General features: G+C 47.7%; 1 protein-coding gene across 1 annotated transcript in view; it reads right to left on the bottom strand.

Moving 5' to 3' along the window:
* LOC116956298 (uncharacterized) overlaps positions 1 to 19,091 on the bottom strand; it is a 170,081-nt gene that overhangs the window by 57,730 nt on the left and 93,260 nt on the right. Inside the window, exons 4-12 of the mRNA XM_076054022.1 lie at positions 8,860 to 8,994; positions 8,456 to 8,500; positions 7,343 to 7,459; positions 5,856 to 5,924; positions 3,432 to 3,467; positions 2,380 to 2,439; positions 2,097 to 2,132; positions 1,887 to 1,928; positions 110 to 205 (exon numbers count right to left, since the gene is read on the bottom strand). Coding sequence (XP_075910137.1) covers positions 110 to 205; positions 1,887 to 1,928; positions 2,097 to 2,132; positions 2,380 to 2,439; positions 3,432 to 3,467; positions 5,856 to 5,924; positions 7,343 to 7,459; positions 8,456 to 8,500; positions 8,860 to 8,994 — 636 coding nt within the window. The remainder of the gene's footprint in view (positions 1 to 109; positions 206 to 1,886; positions 1,929 to 2,096; positions 2,133 to 2,379; positions 2,440 to 3,431; positions 3,468 to 5,855; positions 5,925 to 7,342; positions 7,460 to 8,455; positions 8,501 to 8,859; positions 8,995 to 19,091) is intronic.

The following is a 19,091-nucleotide window of genomic DNA, read 5'->3' as shown; positions in this document are numbered from 1 at the left end:
TTATTATTTTCGATTGGCGAGCGACCGCGGGTGGAAAGCCGTCAAGCTAGCTGGCTTTGTTTTGTGCGGCTTCTCACGGCTCCGGCGTGCGCTCGCTCAGCCTCCTCACCTGCTCGCCCTTGAAGCCCTTGAGCAGGTAGCTGGGTCGGCTCCCCTTCAGCGGGACGGCGAAGCGTCCGGGGGGCCCGGGGGGACCGACCTCTCCCTACACAGGGGGAAGAGGGGATAAGGAATTGCAAGTGACTGACATACTCGTGCCAGCTCAAACATTCCGATGGCCCAAACAATAAAAATAATTAAACAATTCCCTGTCGCATCCCACCGACTGCCACCGGTGTATTTATTTATAATTTTTTAAAATAATAAATAAAATCATTTATTTTTAAACGGTGTATTTATTTATAATAAATAAAGTATAATAAATAAATAAAGTTGCAATAAATACATGCGCCGTTTAAAAATAAATAAATTTATTTATTACATACTTTTTATTATAAATAAATACACCGTTTAAAAATAAATAAATTTATGCAGACCGACACACCTGATGACGACCGTTTGTGTTATGGTCGAAACGTCGTGAGAATTTTTATTTTTATATATATTTTATTATTTTATTGTTTTCCTTCAACGTGGCTTTACCGAAAGAGCTAAGAATATGAATTACTGCAGTCACGAAAGCTCTAAATCAACATTAGTGAATAGTTGGAGCCGCGACCCCGAGGGTTGTTCGGCCGTCTCGGCGTGGCACGAGGTGGATCACAGTACCGGCCCTGCCCGCTCGGGGGCCACATTGCCATTGACTTTCCCAATGAAGGGGTCACGACCTTTGGGGAGTTGTTGTGAGCAGGTGCGGGAATTAACGTCCACCGGCCACGTTTCATGTTGGCCACCGATGGGTGTAAGGTGGCTTGTCCAACGCAACGCTTTCCCCCCACTCTCACTCCCGTGCGAGCAGAACGATTGGCAGCTCGACGTCGGCGGCAGTGGAGGAGGGGGAGTTCGACTGCACCGACGTTCACATTCGTGCAGGGCAATCGTTACATGAGGAGCCTCGAAATAATGACGTGGCCCCGCATCGGCGCGATTTCAGTGCAAATGGCTGGGACAAGGGGGCCGGCAAACCTGCAGCTCCGGAGCCACAGGCACGGCCTCTTTCAAGGACCGCTTCATCGCTGTTATTCACGTGCATTGGAGGCACTTGAAATATTGGTTGTTTTTTTTGGGGGGTTTATACCGAATTCGAAAAAAAATGTCTCCTCTTGTTATTTTGGTTTTGCCGAACCCCTGGTCCCCGAGGAAAATTGGGAATGGCCCCTTGTGCCCAGCACGTTCACCGTCTTTTCCAGATGTCGATGCCGGACAGCCGAGGTGTCGCGTGATCCAAGCCTGGCGGTGGCCCTTGCGGCAAATGCACGCTAAGAAGAGCGGCGAGCAGATGCGTCCTTTGTTGTGAAGCGAGGGGTGCCGAAGGCAAACGAGGTAAATATAAATCGAATAGTGCGAGCTGCAACATGATGACAACTCTGTGAAGAGTGGCGGATCCGGGTTGGGGGAGGGAGGTGATGGGTGGTGATGGCTACCCCATTGAGATCCGGAGAATTAAGTATCTTATTGACATTCACCAGATAAAAAAAAACACACACACACACACCATGATTTACCATTACTAATGTTGGGCGCGATTGAAAAAATCTTGAATTTTCGGGACCAGCGCCGTGCGCCCACCCCCCTGGCAAGTTTCTCGATGCGCCTTGTCTGCCTGCGACAAAGCGGTAACGCTTCGTATGCAACCCACTAACGCCACGGCACAATTGAACGTCGTACGCGGAGCCCCTCTCTCTCTCTCGGCTGGCGGTGGCGCCGTGCCTTCGCCCTCTCCTTACCTTCTCTCCCGTCATGCCGCGCAGCTCAACGCCACGGTTCCCCTGGAAGAATTTGCGCGTGGGGGTGGGTGGGGGTGGGGGGTAGAAAAAAAACGGCGTGCCGTTACTTTTATGCCACCGTGGCTGGTCACAAGAAACAATGTTGGGGGAGGGCAGCCGGTACTGGCGGTGGTGGGGAGGGGTGGTCGCGCGTCGTGTCTGGTGCTGTACCTTCTCGCCCGGAAGCCCCGGTGGCCCTGGCGTGCCCTGCGCGTTCGGGGAACACGGGGGAACCAAAGTCAACGGGCGGCAAACGGAAACCCGAGAGGCCACTCTGAGGTTCAGCTATTGCACCCGAGCGCCATTCACAATTCACAGGCGTCTGTTCGTGCGTCGACCCGTAGTTAATGTACGTTAAATGTGAAAGCCGCTGCTCCGCGAGCCAATGCCTGATGGGGCTCCGTGAAGGTGAGTTTGCGGTGGCATTTAGCAAGGCAGCCCGCTAGATACTCACGGGATATCCAGGAGGGCCCCTCGGTCCTATCTGACCTGGAAAACCCGGAATGGATGATCCCTGCAAGAATAAAACAAAGCAAATGATAACACGGCCACTTGGATGACCCGCATGGTGTGGGGGAAGTCCTGGTACACCAGGCTCGATTCAGCAGTGGAATGGCAAAATGGATGCACACGCACATGAAATATCCACCACCACCATCATCATCATCGTCGTCAACCTTCTACTCTGATTAGCACGGTTGGCTACGTACGGTGGGAAAGAAGTTCAACATACATACGTACATCCACATGATGCAATAAAGTCACCAACGGAGAACTGCCAGTTTCAACTCCCGGTCAGGAACTCATCAAAATTCAGCGCGTGGCAATGCAACAGGCTACTCGATTCACAATAAGGAAGGGTGGTGATGTTTTTTTTTTTAAATTAACTTTTGAGTTAGGCCATTTCACGGTCTAGCCGAATTTGCGTCGTAAGACCCAACAACACCACCACCACCACCCGACATGGCTAAATGGATTTAAATTGTCACGTGGTGTACAAGCTTTTAACGTGCCAAATGTTACTGTTATTGTTTCAGCTCACTCGCCAGTAAGATTCGGAACGATTCTCACAATCAAATTCACCAGTTAGATCGGCGTCAATTCCTAGGGGTGAGGAAAGGTCACGTGTATAAAATCCTTAGCCCATCATGGCCTTGCTGTAATTCGTGGGAAGATTACACAAATGGGAAAATGTCTCCGCCATATGGATGTGGAATTTCCACAACTTGCTCAAGGCTTCACTCTTGATTTGAAGCTTTCGTGACTGCAGGAATCCGTACTCTTTGGTTCTTTCGGTAAAGTCACGTGGGTATAAAATGAAATAAATCACGACGTTTCGGGCCGCAACACAAGCGTCCGTCATCAGGTGGGAAAGCTTCACTATCAATGCATGGCATACAGCCATTAATGTATGAACTAATTAATGCATTATGGCTGTTATCGGAATGTTGGTGGTGATGAGAGTCTGGCACAGATTGGTCTGCACGTAGGGGTTGTGGTGCTCACCGGGAGGCCGTTCGAACCTTGCTTCCCACGTATGCCCTGCACACAGAGACGTGGCGTTACACACGTGACACACGTTACACAGGTCCCACGCGTTACACAGGCACCGCACGTTACACACGTTACACACGTGACACACGTTACACAGGTCCCACGCGTTACACAGGTACCACGTGTTACACAGGCACCGCACGTTACACACGTTACACACGTGACACACGTTACACAGGTCCCACGCGTTACACAGGTACCACGTGTTACACAGGCACCGCACGTTACACACGTTACACACGTGACACACGTTACACAGGTCCCACGCGTTACACAGGTACCACGTGTTACACGGGCACCGCATGTTACACACGTGACACGCGTTACACACGTGACACGCGTTACACAGGTAACGCGTTACACGCGTGCCACACGTTACACAGGTGACACACGTTACACACGTGACACGCGTTACACACGTGACATAACTGCACAGGTCCAGGCTTTCGGCTTTTCTCCTCCATCCCACATATGGCTGACTCCATCTCCCCTTCCAATGTCTTCTAGACAGTGACTCCACTGACTAGACAGTGACTCCACTGACTAGACAGTGACTCCACTGACTAGACAGTGACTCCACTGACTAGACAGTGACTCCACTGACTAGACAGTGACTCCACTGACTAGACAGTGACTCCACTGACTAGACAGTGACTCTACTGAATAGACAGTGACACTACTGACTAGACAGTGACTCTACTGACTAGACAGTGACTCCACTGACTAGACAGTGACTCCACTGACTAGACAGTGACTCTACTGACTATACAGTGACTCCACTGACTAGACAGTGACTCTACTGACTAAACAGTGACTCCACTGACTAGACAGTGACTCCACTGACTAGACAGTAACTCCACTGACTAGACAGTGACTCCACTGACTAGACAGTGACTCCACTGACTAGACAGTGACTCCAATGACTAGACAGTGACTCCACTGACTAGACAGTGACTCTACTGAATAGACAGTGACTCTACTGACTAGACTGTGACTCTACTGACTAGACAGTGACTCCACTGACTAGACAGTGACTCCACTGACTAGACAGTGACTCCAATGACTAGACAGTGACTCCAATGACTAGACAGTAACTCCACTGACTAGACAGTAACTCCACTGACTAGACAGTGACTCCACTGACTAGACAGTGACTCCACTGACTAGACAGTGACTCCACTGACTAGACAGTGACTCCACTGACTAGACAGTGACTCCACTGACTAGACAGTGACTCTACTGACTAGACAGTGACTCTACTGAATAGACAGTGACTCTACTGACTAGACAGTGACTCCACTGAATAAACAGTGACTCCATTGACTAGACAGTGACTCCACTGACTAGACAGTGACTCCACTGACTAGACAGTGACTCCACTGACTAGACAGTGACTCTACTGACTAGACAGTGACTCCACTGACTAGACAGTGACTCTACTGACTAAACAGTGACTCCACTGACTAGACAGTGACTCCACTGACTAGACAGTAACTCCACTGACTAGACAGTGACTCCACTGACTAGACAGTGACTCCACTGACTAGACAGTGACTCCAATGACTAGACAGTGACTCCACTGACTAGACAGTGACTCCACTGACTAGACAGTGACTCCACTGACTAGACAGTGACTCCACTGACTAGACAGTGACTCTACTGACTAAACAGTGACTCCACTGACTAGACAGTGACTCCAGTGACTAGACAGTAACTCCACTGACTAGACAGTGACTCCACTGACTAGACAGTGACTCCAATGACTAGACAGTGACTCCACTGACTAGACAGTGACTCTACTGACTAGACTGTGACTCTACTGACTAGACAGTGACTCTACTGACTAGACAGTGACTCCACTGACTAGACAGTGACTCCACTGACTAGACAGTGACTCCACTGACTAAACAGTGACTCCACTGACTAGACAGTGACTCCACTGACTAGACAGTGACTCCACTGACTAGACAGTGACTCCACTGACTAGACAGTGACTCTACTGACTAGACAGTAACTCTACTGACTAGACAGTGACTCCACTGGCATCCACGCCTGCACTGAAGCCCTCCTCCCCGTCACCTTGCTCACAACGCCCTCCTTGGCAGTCTCTGCATCGCTTAAATCACGTCTTTCCTGACTAGATAGTGACTCTACTGACTAGACAGTGACTCTACTGACTAGTCAGTAACTCTACTGATTAGACAGTGACTCCACTGACTAGACAGTAATTCCACTGACTAGAGGGTGACTCTACTGACTAGACAGTAACTCTACTGACTAGACAGTAACTCCACTGACTAGACAGTAACTCCACTGACTAGACAGTAACTCCACTGACTAGATGGTGACTCTGCCTATGCCCAAGCCAAGACTCACCTTCATGCCCTTGAGCGAAGGAGGAGGGGTTGCTGGGTCTCCCTTCTGGCCTTTAGGTCCCACAATTCCCTACAGGATGGCAGAACAGCATTAGTTACTTGAAATAACCTAGCATATCAAGTCAACATGACGACAATTCCAAGTAATACAATATGGGCCACGATACATCCTCGCTGCAGCGCCTTTTTGCTGGCCATTGAACAAAAATGGTTACCGCATCGCGCACTTTCAGGTGCACTTCTGCGGCCGTCTGGAAAGCTCTTCCTTCTGATATGAGGAAGCCACTGGGAGAAATGCACTTTTAAATCATCCAGATTTAAAACTATTTTTTTAAAACTGCTTTTTGTCTTTAGTTTGTATTCCTTCCCCCGCACTTCCGATTAGCACGGTTGGCTACGCACGGTGCGAAAGAAGTTCAACATACATACAATCTAAACTGAGGATATTTTAAAAAGAAAATCGTTCGATGGAGTTTAGAGTTTTTAAGGCTACAGAAAATACATATAAATTCACTTCGAATGAGCAATAGGGGTTACGATTCAGTGTTGCAGGTAGAAAGCTAGCATACGTATTAGAGGTTAGAGCTAGTGTCATATTAGCCCTGGAAGTTCTGAAAATTTTACTCAAATGAAAAAAAACTAAATGTTGACATTTATTGGGGGGTGTTGATAATAATGAGAATGGCATTCTCATTGCGCAAGGCTCTGACGTAGGCGCTACGTCTCACACGACGTTTATATAGTCCGCAGTAGTTTCACAGTAGGGACGATGACGGCTGTGTTCTACCAGTTGAGTCAATTTGCTGATAATTTTTTTGCTAAATTGCCAGATTGCCGGCACGCATGGCCCAACTCTTTTTAGAACGTCACGGGATCTCCGACGTCCACTGTAAGGCAGTCAGTGCGTATTTACGATGGGGCCAGGGGGATTGAACCACGAATCTCTTGCGAGAAGCAGCAAACGCGCTACCACTCGGCAACAACACTGCCTCCATGACACGGCAGATGGACTGAGCTACGGACAAAAAGAGTTTCATTACACGTGGGGTCGCTGCGGTGGCGAGATGTTAACTACCTCACCTGGTATATAGGAGGGCATGGGTTTGATCCCAACTCTGATGCCTGTATATTTGGAGTTTGCGTGTCTCTCTTCCCATTGTCGCATGGATTTTTCTCCACTTCCTCCGCTTTTTCCCTCCACAATTAAAATCAACGTGCGTTTAGAGCCAGTTTGTTGAGCTATCATTTGTGGCCAAGTCGCTTCTGAAAAAGAGCTACATTGCTCAGTGGGCCTTACCTGGTAAAATATATATTTTTTATCTTTCTGGGCTCATTTCCCAGCGACGGTGGCATTTATCTTCCGGCAGGATGACATTCCTTCGCCACCTTGAATTGACTTGAGTAGCAAGACCGGAGTGCAACAACAATTTGGGGTGGTGGAACAAATTGAAAAGACACGTGAGGGGGTGGTGGGGGGTGTGGACTTGCCGCTTGGCCGGGTGTTCCATGTGAGCCACCCTGGCCTGGGAGGCCCGAGTCCCCTCGCGTGCCGTTACAGCCGTCGGCCCCTGGGTAGCCCCGTGAGCCCGGCTGCCCCGGGTGACCCTGCACACGCAGAACGGGCGGCCGCGTTAAGGGGCCACTCCTGTAACCGGGCCGCTCTCGTTGTGGCCTCCTCCAACAGATGTGGGCACACACAGCAAACACTACACACAGCACACACACACACCATGCACACCATACGCTAAACCCTTCATGCATACAATGCACAGCATCCATGCGCACACCGCGCACAACACAATCAGCGCAGATGCGTACAACACACCCCACTTACAACATGCACAAGGGCATATGCTAACTCACCGCACATGGTGCAACACACACGCAACAGTCACTCCGCTCACACCGCTCCACAGCGCAAGCCCCACCGTTGATACCAGCACCTTGAGCACCGCCCTCTCACAATTAGTGAACAGTCAAAGCAGGCGTGTGGGGAAAGAGTTCCAGACTGTAAGAACAACAGTAGAGAAGGAGTGACCTCCCATTGAAAGAAAGATGATTAAATGATTGCGGGAGCAAATATAAAGATCGGATCTGATTCATATTATGGAGACAAGTTATCCAAACGTGAAGTTGACAAAGTCTCAAGCCTGCAGTGGAACGGTGGGATGAAGCTACAAACAGGGACTCTTCTATTTACGAACGAGTTAGGTTCCAGACATCTGGACTTACGAACAAATCGTTGTTCGATTTGTTCGTAAGTCCAACTTTACTCCTGTCAATTCCAAACATGATGTACGGCATGTAGACTAAACAATGGGGGAATGGCTTTAAAAGTTGTATAATCTCCTGTAGATGGAGATGCCACTGGTACTTCACGTTCTGCAGATGTAGATTGCAGCACCACCGTCTAGTGCGCGGCGGTTGAACTTACGGCTCTCGGTCCGGATAGGCAACTGGACATCCGGACAAGTTTGTGCGTACCTCTGAAAGTTCGTAAATCGAATGTTCATAAATAGAGGAGTCCCTGTATACGTGTATGTGTGCACGGCACTGTGTGCAGTGTGCAGATGAAGGTGCTGGTGATGCGACGGCTCTTACAGGGGTCCCGTGAATTCCAGGAAACCCAGGTACTCCAATAGGGCCCTGCAAATCACACAGACACACAGACACACACAGCACAGGGATGTGTTGCAGGGTCAGACGGACGGAAGGGGCCTTAGGGGTATAGCCAGGTGATGTAGTTGTAGATTGAGCGGTTCGAAATTGTAAAGTTGTGAGTTCAAATCCGAGTTGGGGGTTATTAATTATTCTCCAGAATCATTCAAACAAGTACCACTTTGTGAGTGAGTCAGCAGTGATTGTCCGATGGATCGACTCGTCCCTGCGATAGAAATGTGGAGTCTCTACCGTTGGCTCGGGGTTGTTAACGGGAGGCGAATACCCCTTCAATGCTCACTGAGCAAGAAATAGCTTTGGCAATAAATCGCTCCGACTTGACTCACGGGGTCTCCGTCCCCTTCTGTCAGGCCGGGCGACCCCGTGTCCCCTTTGAGGCCCTTGGGCCCAGGAATTCCCTCGGGCCCCGGCGTGCCAAGGAATCCCTTCGGTCCCTGAGGGCCCAGCATGCCGGGCTGCCCCTGCATGACACACACAAACACACGGTGGCACACCAAAACAAATTCCATCAGTGTTAACAACATGAGGCAGGAATCACCGCAATATCATCAAATCACGTGTTGGTTTAGTAACAGATGTTTATAATTGCGGGAATAACTCAAGAACTAAAAGTGGTACAGGAATTGGCAACGCGTCAAAGATGAGACAAACAATCCAATTCCAATTTACAAGCTTGTGTCTTGTTGTGTTATTCGGGGATAACATTTGACATTACGCTCCGCATGCTGAGATCTTGTCCTCGGGTTTGCTGCAAGAGTCCTGGTTCAGTTCCTGAAGCTCTCAGCACGCGGAGTTGAAACACCGTTACGCAGCGCCGAACAAAACGTGACACAAACGCAAACACACATCGAAGAAATGTCAATGTTTTCCAACTTTGGGTGCCCCGGTACCCCTGCCGTATGAATGAACGCATCTCCAAATGTGTTTTGTTAGCCACGGGCGGCTTCGGCAAATTTTCTCCACCGATGTCCGAACTTTAGAAGCAAATCCTACAAAAAAGGAAAGCGTGCGTCGGAGGGAATGTGGCTTCCGCACGGCAGACTATAAAACCAACAACAACAACAACGCATCCCCTCCAAAAGACTCGAATCACCGATGGGCACGATATGGCGGAGAGACATCTGCCTCCAATATGACGGCACTGGGAGTATTATGAATATTCTCGCCTTCGTTGTGGAGCGCGGCATTCTAGGCAGAGCCTTGGGGCGGGGTCCAGCACAAACACGGACTCGGTCGGGAAGAGAGCACGGAGAGTTTTAGTTTGATAAGCCCCTGAGACAACATTATTATTGTAAAACAAGTTTGTCAAAGTGCCTCCAAATTCCCGCGGGCGCTTCCTACGCCCTTCTCTCTGTCGGTGGCCACGAGCTGGCGGTGGGAGTTACGCATCGCGTTTATACGGCCAACGTGTGTGAAATAAGCCAAGTGAAACGCATTTTAAATACCAAAAGCCCACCGAATCACGGTTGGAGGGGAGCCCTGGGGCAAACACAAACCTGTCGCAGATTTCCGCGACCCCAGCAATCCTCCAAGCGGGACCTGAGCTACCGAGGAAGGTCTGGTCCTCCTTGAATCGGATTCCAGTGACACTCCCGTGGAAGATGCGGGACACTTTCTCCGTGAACGGGAAATCAACGAGAGTTCGTGTCTGTGACCTGCGGTGGTGGTTGCGATAAGTGTAGCGGTCAGCGCTACGCTGCGCTACGAACCCCGAGACCCGAGTTTGATTCCCGCTCACGGTCACCAACAAACCAGTGACGAACCGGTCCCGGGGCCTCCCCTAGGTCGACTCGCCCTCAAATGAGTACCTGGTGGCGGTGTGTAAACATCGCCACTGGGGAGACAAAGGCGGCCGGGCGTGATGCTGGCCACCCCACCCTCTCGTGTGCCACAGTGCCGGGCTTCTTAGGTGCTCGCCAGCAGCACTTGCCCCTACAGTCTGTTGAGGCTACACGGGGGGATCTTTGTCTTTGGTCGCGACATCTCGGACCGTGAACCGACCGCCCCAATGGGATCGTTCGACGGCGATGTGAAACAAACGCACGCGGCTGCTCCTGGGGATATCAAAAACCTCGACATCGATTTGTAATCGGTTGCAATCCCCCCAAAAACGACATGCACAAGAGTTTAAAATCAGCGAGACACCCAACTGAAAATAAAACATTCGGGGGGGGGGAGGGGAGGACCTCCAGAGACTGAGAAAATAAACACCACGAAAGAGAGAGAATCCCATGAAAGCAGGAAACAAACAAAAAACTCCCCAATAAACTGAGCAGAAAAAACTCAAGAAACCCAAAGTTGAAACTCGAGGCGCTGTGGCGGAAACGTCGAATCGTTGCCGAGGCGCGCGTGAGCGAGGGGCAGGAGGCGTAAGTTTCGTTGGCGGCAATCGGCGGCGGTAAAAATAAAAAAAAGACGTCCACATTTGCGGGCGGGTTTTCTTTTCTCTCCCCTTCTCTCCTCCGCGGAATTCGATGACTCTCCGCCCATTGGTACACCGCTCCAAGCGTCGCCCCTCTCGTCTCCTCGTGGCGCGGGGGAATTCGCGCCGTGTTGGACTGCGGCGCTCGCACTCCCCGCGCGCGTGTGTGTGTGCTGGAGAACGTGCACCTAGCCTGGCACAAAGCGCCGTGCTGACGTCACCGCCACTTTGTTGTTGTTGTTGTTGAAGACAACTTTAACATTAGTTTGGTAGTCAGGGTCAAAAGAGTCCAGGGCGAGGCCAAATCCCGCCACCGCCAGGAGGGGGCCTCGCCTCTCTCAGTGGCCTACCATGGAGTCACGCAGACTCAGCGTTTACAACAACAACAATTATTGTTGTTGTTGGCGATGTTGTGTCATTATGCGCGTTTTTGGGGGTTCTTAGCCGTAAAAAAACGTATTTGGTAAGAAGGGTCTTGCATCAGTTTACTCCGTGCAATACTTGGCAAATTGTCTTGTCATGTTTTTTTTTAACAAACGTTATAAGGTATATATTGCGACATCTATCAGCTTTTAGATGTTCGTTAGGCACTGCTGAGCCTCACAGACACAATGCAAAACCTGCCTGCGTCATCTCAACTCACCTATCAAGAAACGCCAACTTAAACATTCTCAGAGCCACTAACAGACAGCATTCTTACGGTGTAATGAATATCACCATTCCAGGATTCGGCAAAGTGGGTGCCAGTGTCAGTTAAAATCCCATGTTCAAGAAATTATCCGCAACAAAAATGTGATTTCATATGACGAGTGAGGTCTCCATCTTGCCGAAGACAGGAAAGAAATCCCAGCAATCAGTGGCGTAGTGACTACATTATCAGTGGTGTAGTAACTACATTATCAGTGGTGTAGTAACTACATTATCAGTGGTGTAGTGACTACATTATCAGTGGTGTAGTAACTACATTATCAGTGGTGTAGTAACTACATTATCAGTGGTGTAGTAACTACATTATCAGTTCTGTAGTAACTACATTATCAGTGCTGTAGTAACTACATTATCAGTGGTGTAGTAACTACATTATCAGTGGTGTAGTGACTACATTATCAGTGGTGTAGTAACTACATTATCAGTGGCGTAGTAACTACATTATTATTGGTGTAGTAACTACATTATCAGTGGCGTAGTGACCACATTAACAGTGGTGTAGTAACTACATTATCAGTGGTGTAGTAACTACATTATCAGTGGTGTAGTAACTACATTATCAGTGGCGTAGTGACCACATTAACAGTGGTGTAGTAACTACATTATCAGTGGTGTAGTAACTACATTATCAGTGGTGTAGTAACTACATTATCAGTGGCGTAGTGACCACATTAACAGTGGTGTAGTAACTACATTATCAGTGGTGTAGTGACTACATTATCAGTGGTGTAGTAACTACATTATCAGTGGTGTAGTAACTACATTATCAGTGGCGTAGTGACCACATTAACAGTGGTGTAGTAACTACATTATAAGTGGTGTAGTGACTACATTATTATTGGTGTAGTAACTACATTATCAGTGGTGTAGTGACTACATTATCAGTGGTGTAGTGACTACATTATTGGTGTAGTAACTACATTATCAGTGGTGTAGTAACTACATTATCAGTGGTGTAGTGACTACATTATTATTGGTGTAGTAACTACATTATCAGTGGTGTAGTGACTACATTATCAGTGGCGTAGTAACTACATTATCAGTGGCATAGTAACTACATTATCAGTGGTGTAGTGACTACATTATCAGTGGCGTAGTAACTACATTATCAGTGGCATAGTAACTACATTATCAGTGGTGTAATAAACTACATTATCAGTGGTGTAGTAACTACATTAACAGTGGCGTAGTGACTACATTATCAGTGGTGTAGTGACTACATTATCAGTGGTGTAGTGACTACATTATCAGTGGCGTAGTAACTACATTATCAGTGGTGTAGTAAACTACATTATCAGTGGTGTAGTAACTACATTATCAGTGGCGTAGTGACTGACTACATTATAAGTGGTGTAGTGACTACATTATCAGTGGCGTAGTGACTACATTATCAGTGGCGTAGTAACTACATTATCAGTGGTGTAGTAACTACATTATCAGTGGTGTAGTGACTACATTATCAGTCGTGTACTAACTACATTATCAGTGGCGTAGTAACTACATTATCAGTGGTGTAGTGACTACATTATCAGTGGTGTAGTAACTACATTATCAGTGGTGTAGTAACTACATTATCAGTGGTGTAGTGACTACATTATCAGTGGTGTAGTGACTACATTATCAGTGGTGTAGTAACTACATTATCAGTGGTGTAGTAAACTACATTATCAGTGGTGTACTAACTACATTATCAGTGCTGTTGTAACTACATTATCAGTGGTGTAGTGACTACATTATCAGTGGTGTACTAACTACATTATCAGTGGCGTAGTAACTACATTATCAGTGGTGTAGTGACTACATTATCAGTGGTGTAGTGATTACATTATCAGTGGCGTAGTAACTACATTATCAGTGGTGTAGTGACTACATTATCAGTGGTGTACTAACTACATTATCAGTGCTGTTGTAACTACATTATCAGTGGTGTAGTGACTACATTATCAGTGGTGTAGTAAACTACATTATCAGTGGTGTAGTAACTACATTATCAGTGGTGTAGTTACTACATTATCAGTGGTGTAGTGACTACATTATAAGTGGTGTAGTAAACTACATTATCAGTGGTGTAGTGACTACATTATCAGTGGGGTACTAACTACATTATCAGTGGCGTAGTAACTACATTATCAGTTCTGTAGTAACTACATTATCAGTTCTGTAGTAACTACATTATCAGTGGTGTAGTAACTACATTATCAGTGGTGTACTAACTACATTATCAGTGGCGTAGTAACTACATTATCAGTGGTGTAGTGACTACATTATCAGTGGTGTACTAACTACATTATCAGTGGCGTAGTAACTACATTATCAGTTCTGTAGTAACTACATTATCAGTGCTGTAGTAACTACATTATCAGTGGTGTAGTAACTACAATATCAGTGCTGTAGTAACTACATTATCAGTGGTGTAGTGACTACATTATCAGTGCTGTAGTAACTACATTATCAGTGGTGTAGTGACTACATTTTCAGCTCAGGGGGTACGGCAATCGGTCAGATGGGACTGTGCTATGAACTTGTGCAAGCCCCGGTTCGATTCCCAGCCATGGCTAACAGGAGAGGCGAGCGATATCTGAACCAGTTCTTGGGTACCGTCTCGCGTAACCGCACTGCCCAGCACGGCAAAGTATGGCTAAACAATATCGATGACTGGCACGGCAAGGGGAGATCTTCATCCAGCAGTGGATTGACAGAGCTATAAGTCAATACAAGCATGGGCGACTACGAAGAAACAAAAGCGCACCGATAGTGAATTAATTTGCAATGTTGTGACCACAGAAACCATTTTTTTGTTAAGATGACCATCATCAATGACATAGGGGACACGATATGAGCACATCGAGGGGTTTGTTCGTCACTTCAGCGAGGCGCCTTTCGGATATAATTACCGGAGCAAATCTGTTGGACGGTCTGCCGAAACACTGGCCGATTATCCGACAGCATCACCATGGCATGGTGGGGTTGAGCCTCTGGATGGCTCTGCCGTGTGTGATCGGTCACCACATTCCGAATGTCCTCAGAATCACGCGCTCCAACCGAGCACAATTCCAGCATCTTCTTTTTTTGTTCCTTCCAAGGGCTATATGGGACAACCAGGGACAGCCTGACCCGTGAACCACCGAGCAATGTCATGTATAACAATCACTTGCATTGACGTTCGCTCAGATCATCGCGTAGAACTGGACGGGCTGCCGGAACATCTGTTATCCAGTTAGGCGCACAATAGCCGCTTGTTGCGAGACGGAGCAGTGAGGATGTCGTTGTGTCATCACTGTCGCATCGCTGACACAAACCTCGGAGCACAGCAGCACCCAGAAAGATTATAACCACACTGAAGCCCATTCGCTGGAAATGGCAACAAAATAAAGCACCCGATTGCAAACCCTAGATGGCGCTCGCCATTTTGTTTGCCGCATTTTTAAAACGTTAACATCGCATTTCAGTTGCGTTGTTAAAATGTGGGGTTGATAAGTTCCCCACGCGGGGAGAATGTATTACTTCTATCTGCCCGTCTGAGGACACAACAACATTTTGATTTGAAGCTTTCGTGACTGCAGGAATCCATACTCATTGGTTCTTTCGGTAAAGTCGCGTAGTAGGTATAAAATAAAATAAATCACGACGTTTCGGGCGCAACACAAGCGCCCGAAACGTCGTGATTGATTTTATTTTATACCTACGTGACTTTACCGAAAGAGCCAATGAGTATGGACACAACATATACCTTGACGTTTTTACGCAAACTATAAAAAAACCCTTTAACCAGTCACGAAAGGAATTTCACCACGCTGCTCGCGAATAACAGCGCCCAGCTCCTGACTCTCTATTTTGGGAAATGCGCATTTTTTAAAGAGCGTTTTAAAAATATATCGAAGTTAATACTTCTGTTGAAAAAGGCTTCAGAAGTGAGTTTGGGATGTCATCAATCAGGGCTGCCCACTGGCACGGATCGATGCACCGTTTAATGCAGCGAACACCGCTCCTGCTTTGGAGTGAACAGGAACGAGGCAACGACTGAACTCTGTCATTCACATAGGTACAGATTAATCTCTAGCCTTCACATCAACGTGCTGCCCCTAGAGTCGATGCACCTTCGATTATCACGGCTGGCTACGTACGGTGCGAATGAAGCTCAACATAAATTTTGATTTAAAGCTTTCGTGACTGCAGCAATTCATATTCTTAGCTCTTTCGGTAAAGTCATACATACATACACAAACACACCGAGTTTAACACGTGGGCTTTCGAGACGAATATCATTTCATCCATAATAGAGTTTTTTTTGGGTTAGATCGCGTAAATATTAACGTACACACCGAGTCATCCGTATGTGTTCATTAACATCATCACCACCACCATCATCATCATAAACCTCTGGTTGCATTCACTCCAAGCCAAACCCACACACTGACAATGAAAATAAACCGCATTCTTAATGACTGAGAAAACAAATCTAGCACAGTAACGTCACAAATATCGCTCAGAGTTCACGTTCAAACACACACAGCATTAACGCGGTCAAGGTTTACGTGATTTTTATTTACCCGCACAAAGACTAGGAGTGTAAAGCAACACACTATTTATATATTTTTGACTTTTCTTTTAATCCGCGGGGATTGCTGAAATGTGCGGGAAAGTACCGCCGTTTTTTCCCGTCCCAAATAGAGGTGCCTTTGTGTGGCAATAAAACTAAAAAATCTATCGATGTTTACAACTCCACCGCTCAGTGCTACCACATGTGCGCCCCAGCAGCCCCAGCCAGCAACCACCCACCCACTCTACCGACCAGCAACAACTCTACACCGGCCAGCAACCACCCACCCACTCTACCGACCAGCAAAAACTCTACACCGGCCAGCAACCACCCACCCACTCTACCGACCAGCAACAACTCTATCGGCCAGCAACCACCCACCCACTCTACCGACCAGCAACCACTCTACACCGGCCAGCAACCACCCACCCGATCTACCGACCAGCTACAACTCTACACCGGCCATCAACCACCCACCCACTCTACCGACCAGCAACCACTCTATCGGCCAGCAACCACCCACCCACTCTACCGACCAGCAACAACTCTACACCGGCCAGCAACCACCAACCCACTCTACCGACCAGCAACAACTCTACACGGGCCAGCAACCACCAACCCACTCTACCGACCAGCAACAACTCTATCGGCCAGCAACCACCCATCCACTCTACCGACCAGCAACAACTCTACACCGGCCAGCAACCACCAACCCACTCTACCGACCAGCAACAACTCTACACGGGCCAGCAACCACCAACCCACTCTACCGACCAGCAACAACTCTATCGGCCAGCAACCACCCACCCACTCTACCGACCAGCAACAACTCTACACCGGCCAGCAACCACCCACCCACTCTACCGACCAGCAACAACTCTACCTTTCTTGCAAAACCAGACTCTGGGTTAACAGGTCAGCAGTTATCTAAGCGTATATCCAGCAGCGGTATTGTTTTTGTTAAAAAAAATGCGCAAAGAGATGATGGCTTAAGAAGTTACGACCTAACCTTCCAAGTTACTGTTGAATACGTCCTACAATATTCAACAGAGGGATTGTTTTTGTGCCGACATTGGTGACTGGCCCGGAACACTCAACTCGCTCCACTTGACTTAATAACCCAAATGAATCCCTTGGCAGCTGAAGTCCAGATTCAACCAAAGATTCTCAGCGGTGCCAGCTCAGTGATCTGAACTCTGGTCCACCTGGCCATCTCGTTGAGAGCAGAAGAACCAAACATGTGATTTTAATGAAACGTGTCCTTTAAGTGACTTTACATATTGGAGCAGTGGCGGCAGTAATTGATGCGCCCCTTTACAAAACCAGCACTGACCATTGTGGTGAAGCATGCGGAGGCCATCATAATTGCAATGATCAATGCATGCAAATCATTATAAGTTTATAACAATACGCTTGCTGAGAACCCAGTAATACGCTTGATGTTTCCATTCATCAGGGGCCGTCCATAAATGACGTCACGCACCTGGGGGGGGGGGGGGGGTGGGGGTCAGACATTTGTGACGATGTGTGGAGAGGGGGGGGAGGTTTGAGAAATGTGACGTCACATCAAAATGCGCAACTTTAAATCAATATAGACAACACGTTCTACTTAATTAAATAGATTTTCTAATAAATGTTTTCTCCTACAACATCAGAGTGCAGCGCCACATTAAATACGCACTACAATAACAATAGTGTAAAGCGATTTGAAGCATGTTTTTTTTGGGAGGGGCAGAGCTTTGTGACGTCATATTTGAGCGGGGGTCTGACTTTTCGTGACGCCGTGTGACGATTGGGGGGGGGGGGGGGGTCAAAATCGTCCAAAATCGCGTGACGTCATTTATGGACGGCCCTTCACCACAAACTCAATTTGGTATTTACCAATTACCGTACAATACTGTAGTCCGTAATACCTGCTTCTTCCATTAAATGTTCACCGTGCAGTGTTTCCGGCTCTTAATTGGCTCAGCCCCGAGACTCAAATTGAAAAAAAGTAACTTCCCCAGACGAATCGTGGCCGTTTCCGAACTGCACTGAAGTGTACACGACGTGGCTTTGACGTGTTAGGGCCCACGCTGCTTTCAGGGCTCAGGTCGCTCGCAAAGCGGCCACGACGGCCGTGTTGGCCTACACCTCCACCCCTGCGTGTGGCTGTTTTCAGTTTGTTATTGTTGAACCGGGCGGAGAGTTCACGAGACGAGGGGATGGGTCCTCACTTGCAGGAGTGACCTGGGGCTATCAAAATTATAAAAGCAGCAGCAACAACGACGACGACGCTAACAAAGGTACAGATACAAAAAAAATCGGCACAAAAACAACCGTCGACCAAAGAAATCTAAAACACTGCAGGATGAATTCGTGATGTTTAATGTTTTGTTAAGTTATTTTCTCTGAACCAAAGTCGTCAAACATGGTGGACTGTGCAATCGGAAGGCTGAGAGTACAAATCCCGGTTGGGGGTTGACAGCCCATCATTCCTTCCACGGTCAATAAAATTCGTACCACTTTGTGGGGAGGTCAACAGTGGTTGTCCCCTTGATATACTTGCCCTTGCCATAAGAATGTTGAATTTCTACCACTGACTCATGGCTGTAAACTGGGGATGAGCACCACTTCAATGCTCATTTGAGCAGGATATTGTTTTGAATCGTGGCCGAGCTAAAAACATATTGAACGTTAACTGACAAACAATCTCATGGCAGAGTGTTTAGGAACATGTGTAATGTAAAGTAAGAAAGAAAGACAATATGAATGCCACTTGTGATTTTATTTGTGTGGGAATTTTAAGACAAAAATATCGAATGCAGTCGTTCTCGGACAAGGGCGCTCACGAGATGGTGGTAATTACAATACATTCATAAAACTGGGGTGGGGGTGGAGACCAAAAC

Source organism: Petromyzon marinus, chromosome 64, assembly GCF_048934315.1.
Source record: "Petromyzon marinus isolate PM22_M1 ecotype Great Lakes invasive population chromosome 64, UKy_Petmar_22M1.pri1.0, whole genome shotgun sequence".
NCBI lineage: Eukaryota > Metazoa > Chordata > Hyperoartia > Petromyzontiformes > Petromyzontidae > Petromyzon > Petromyzon marinus.
Note: the sequence above shows the minus strand (reverse complement) of the source record. Positions and strands in the feature narration are given on the sequence as shown.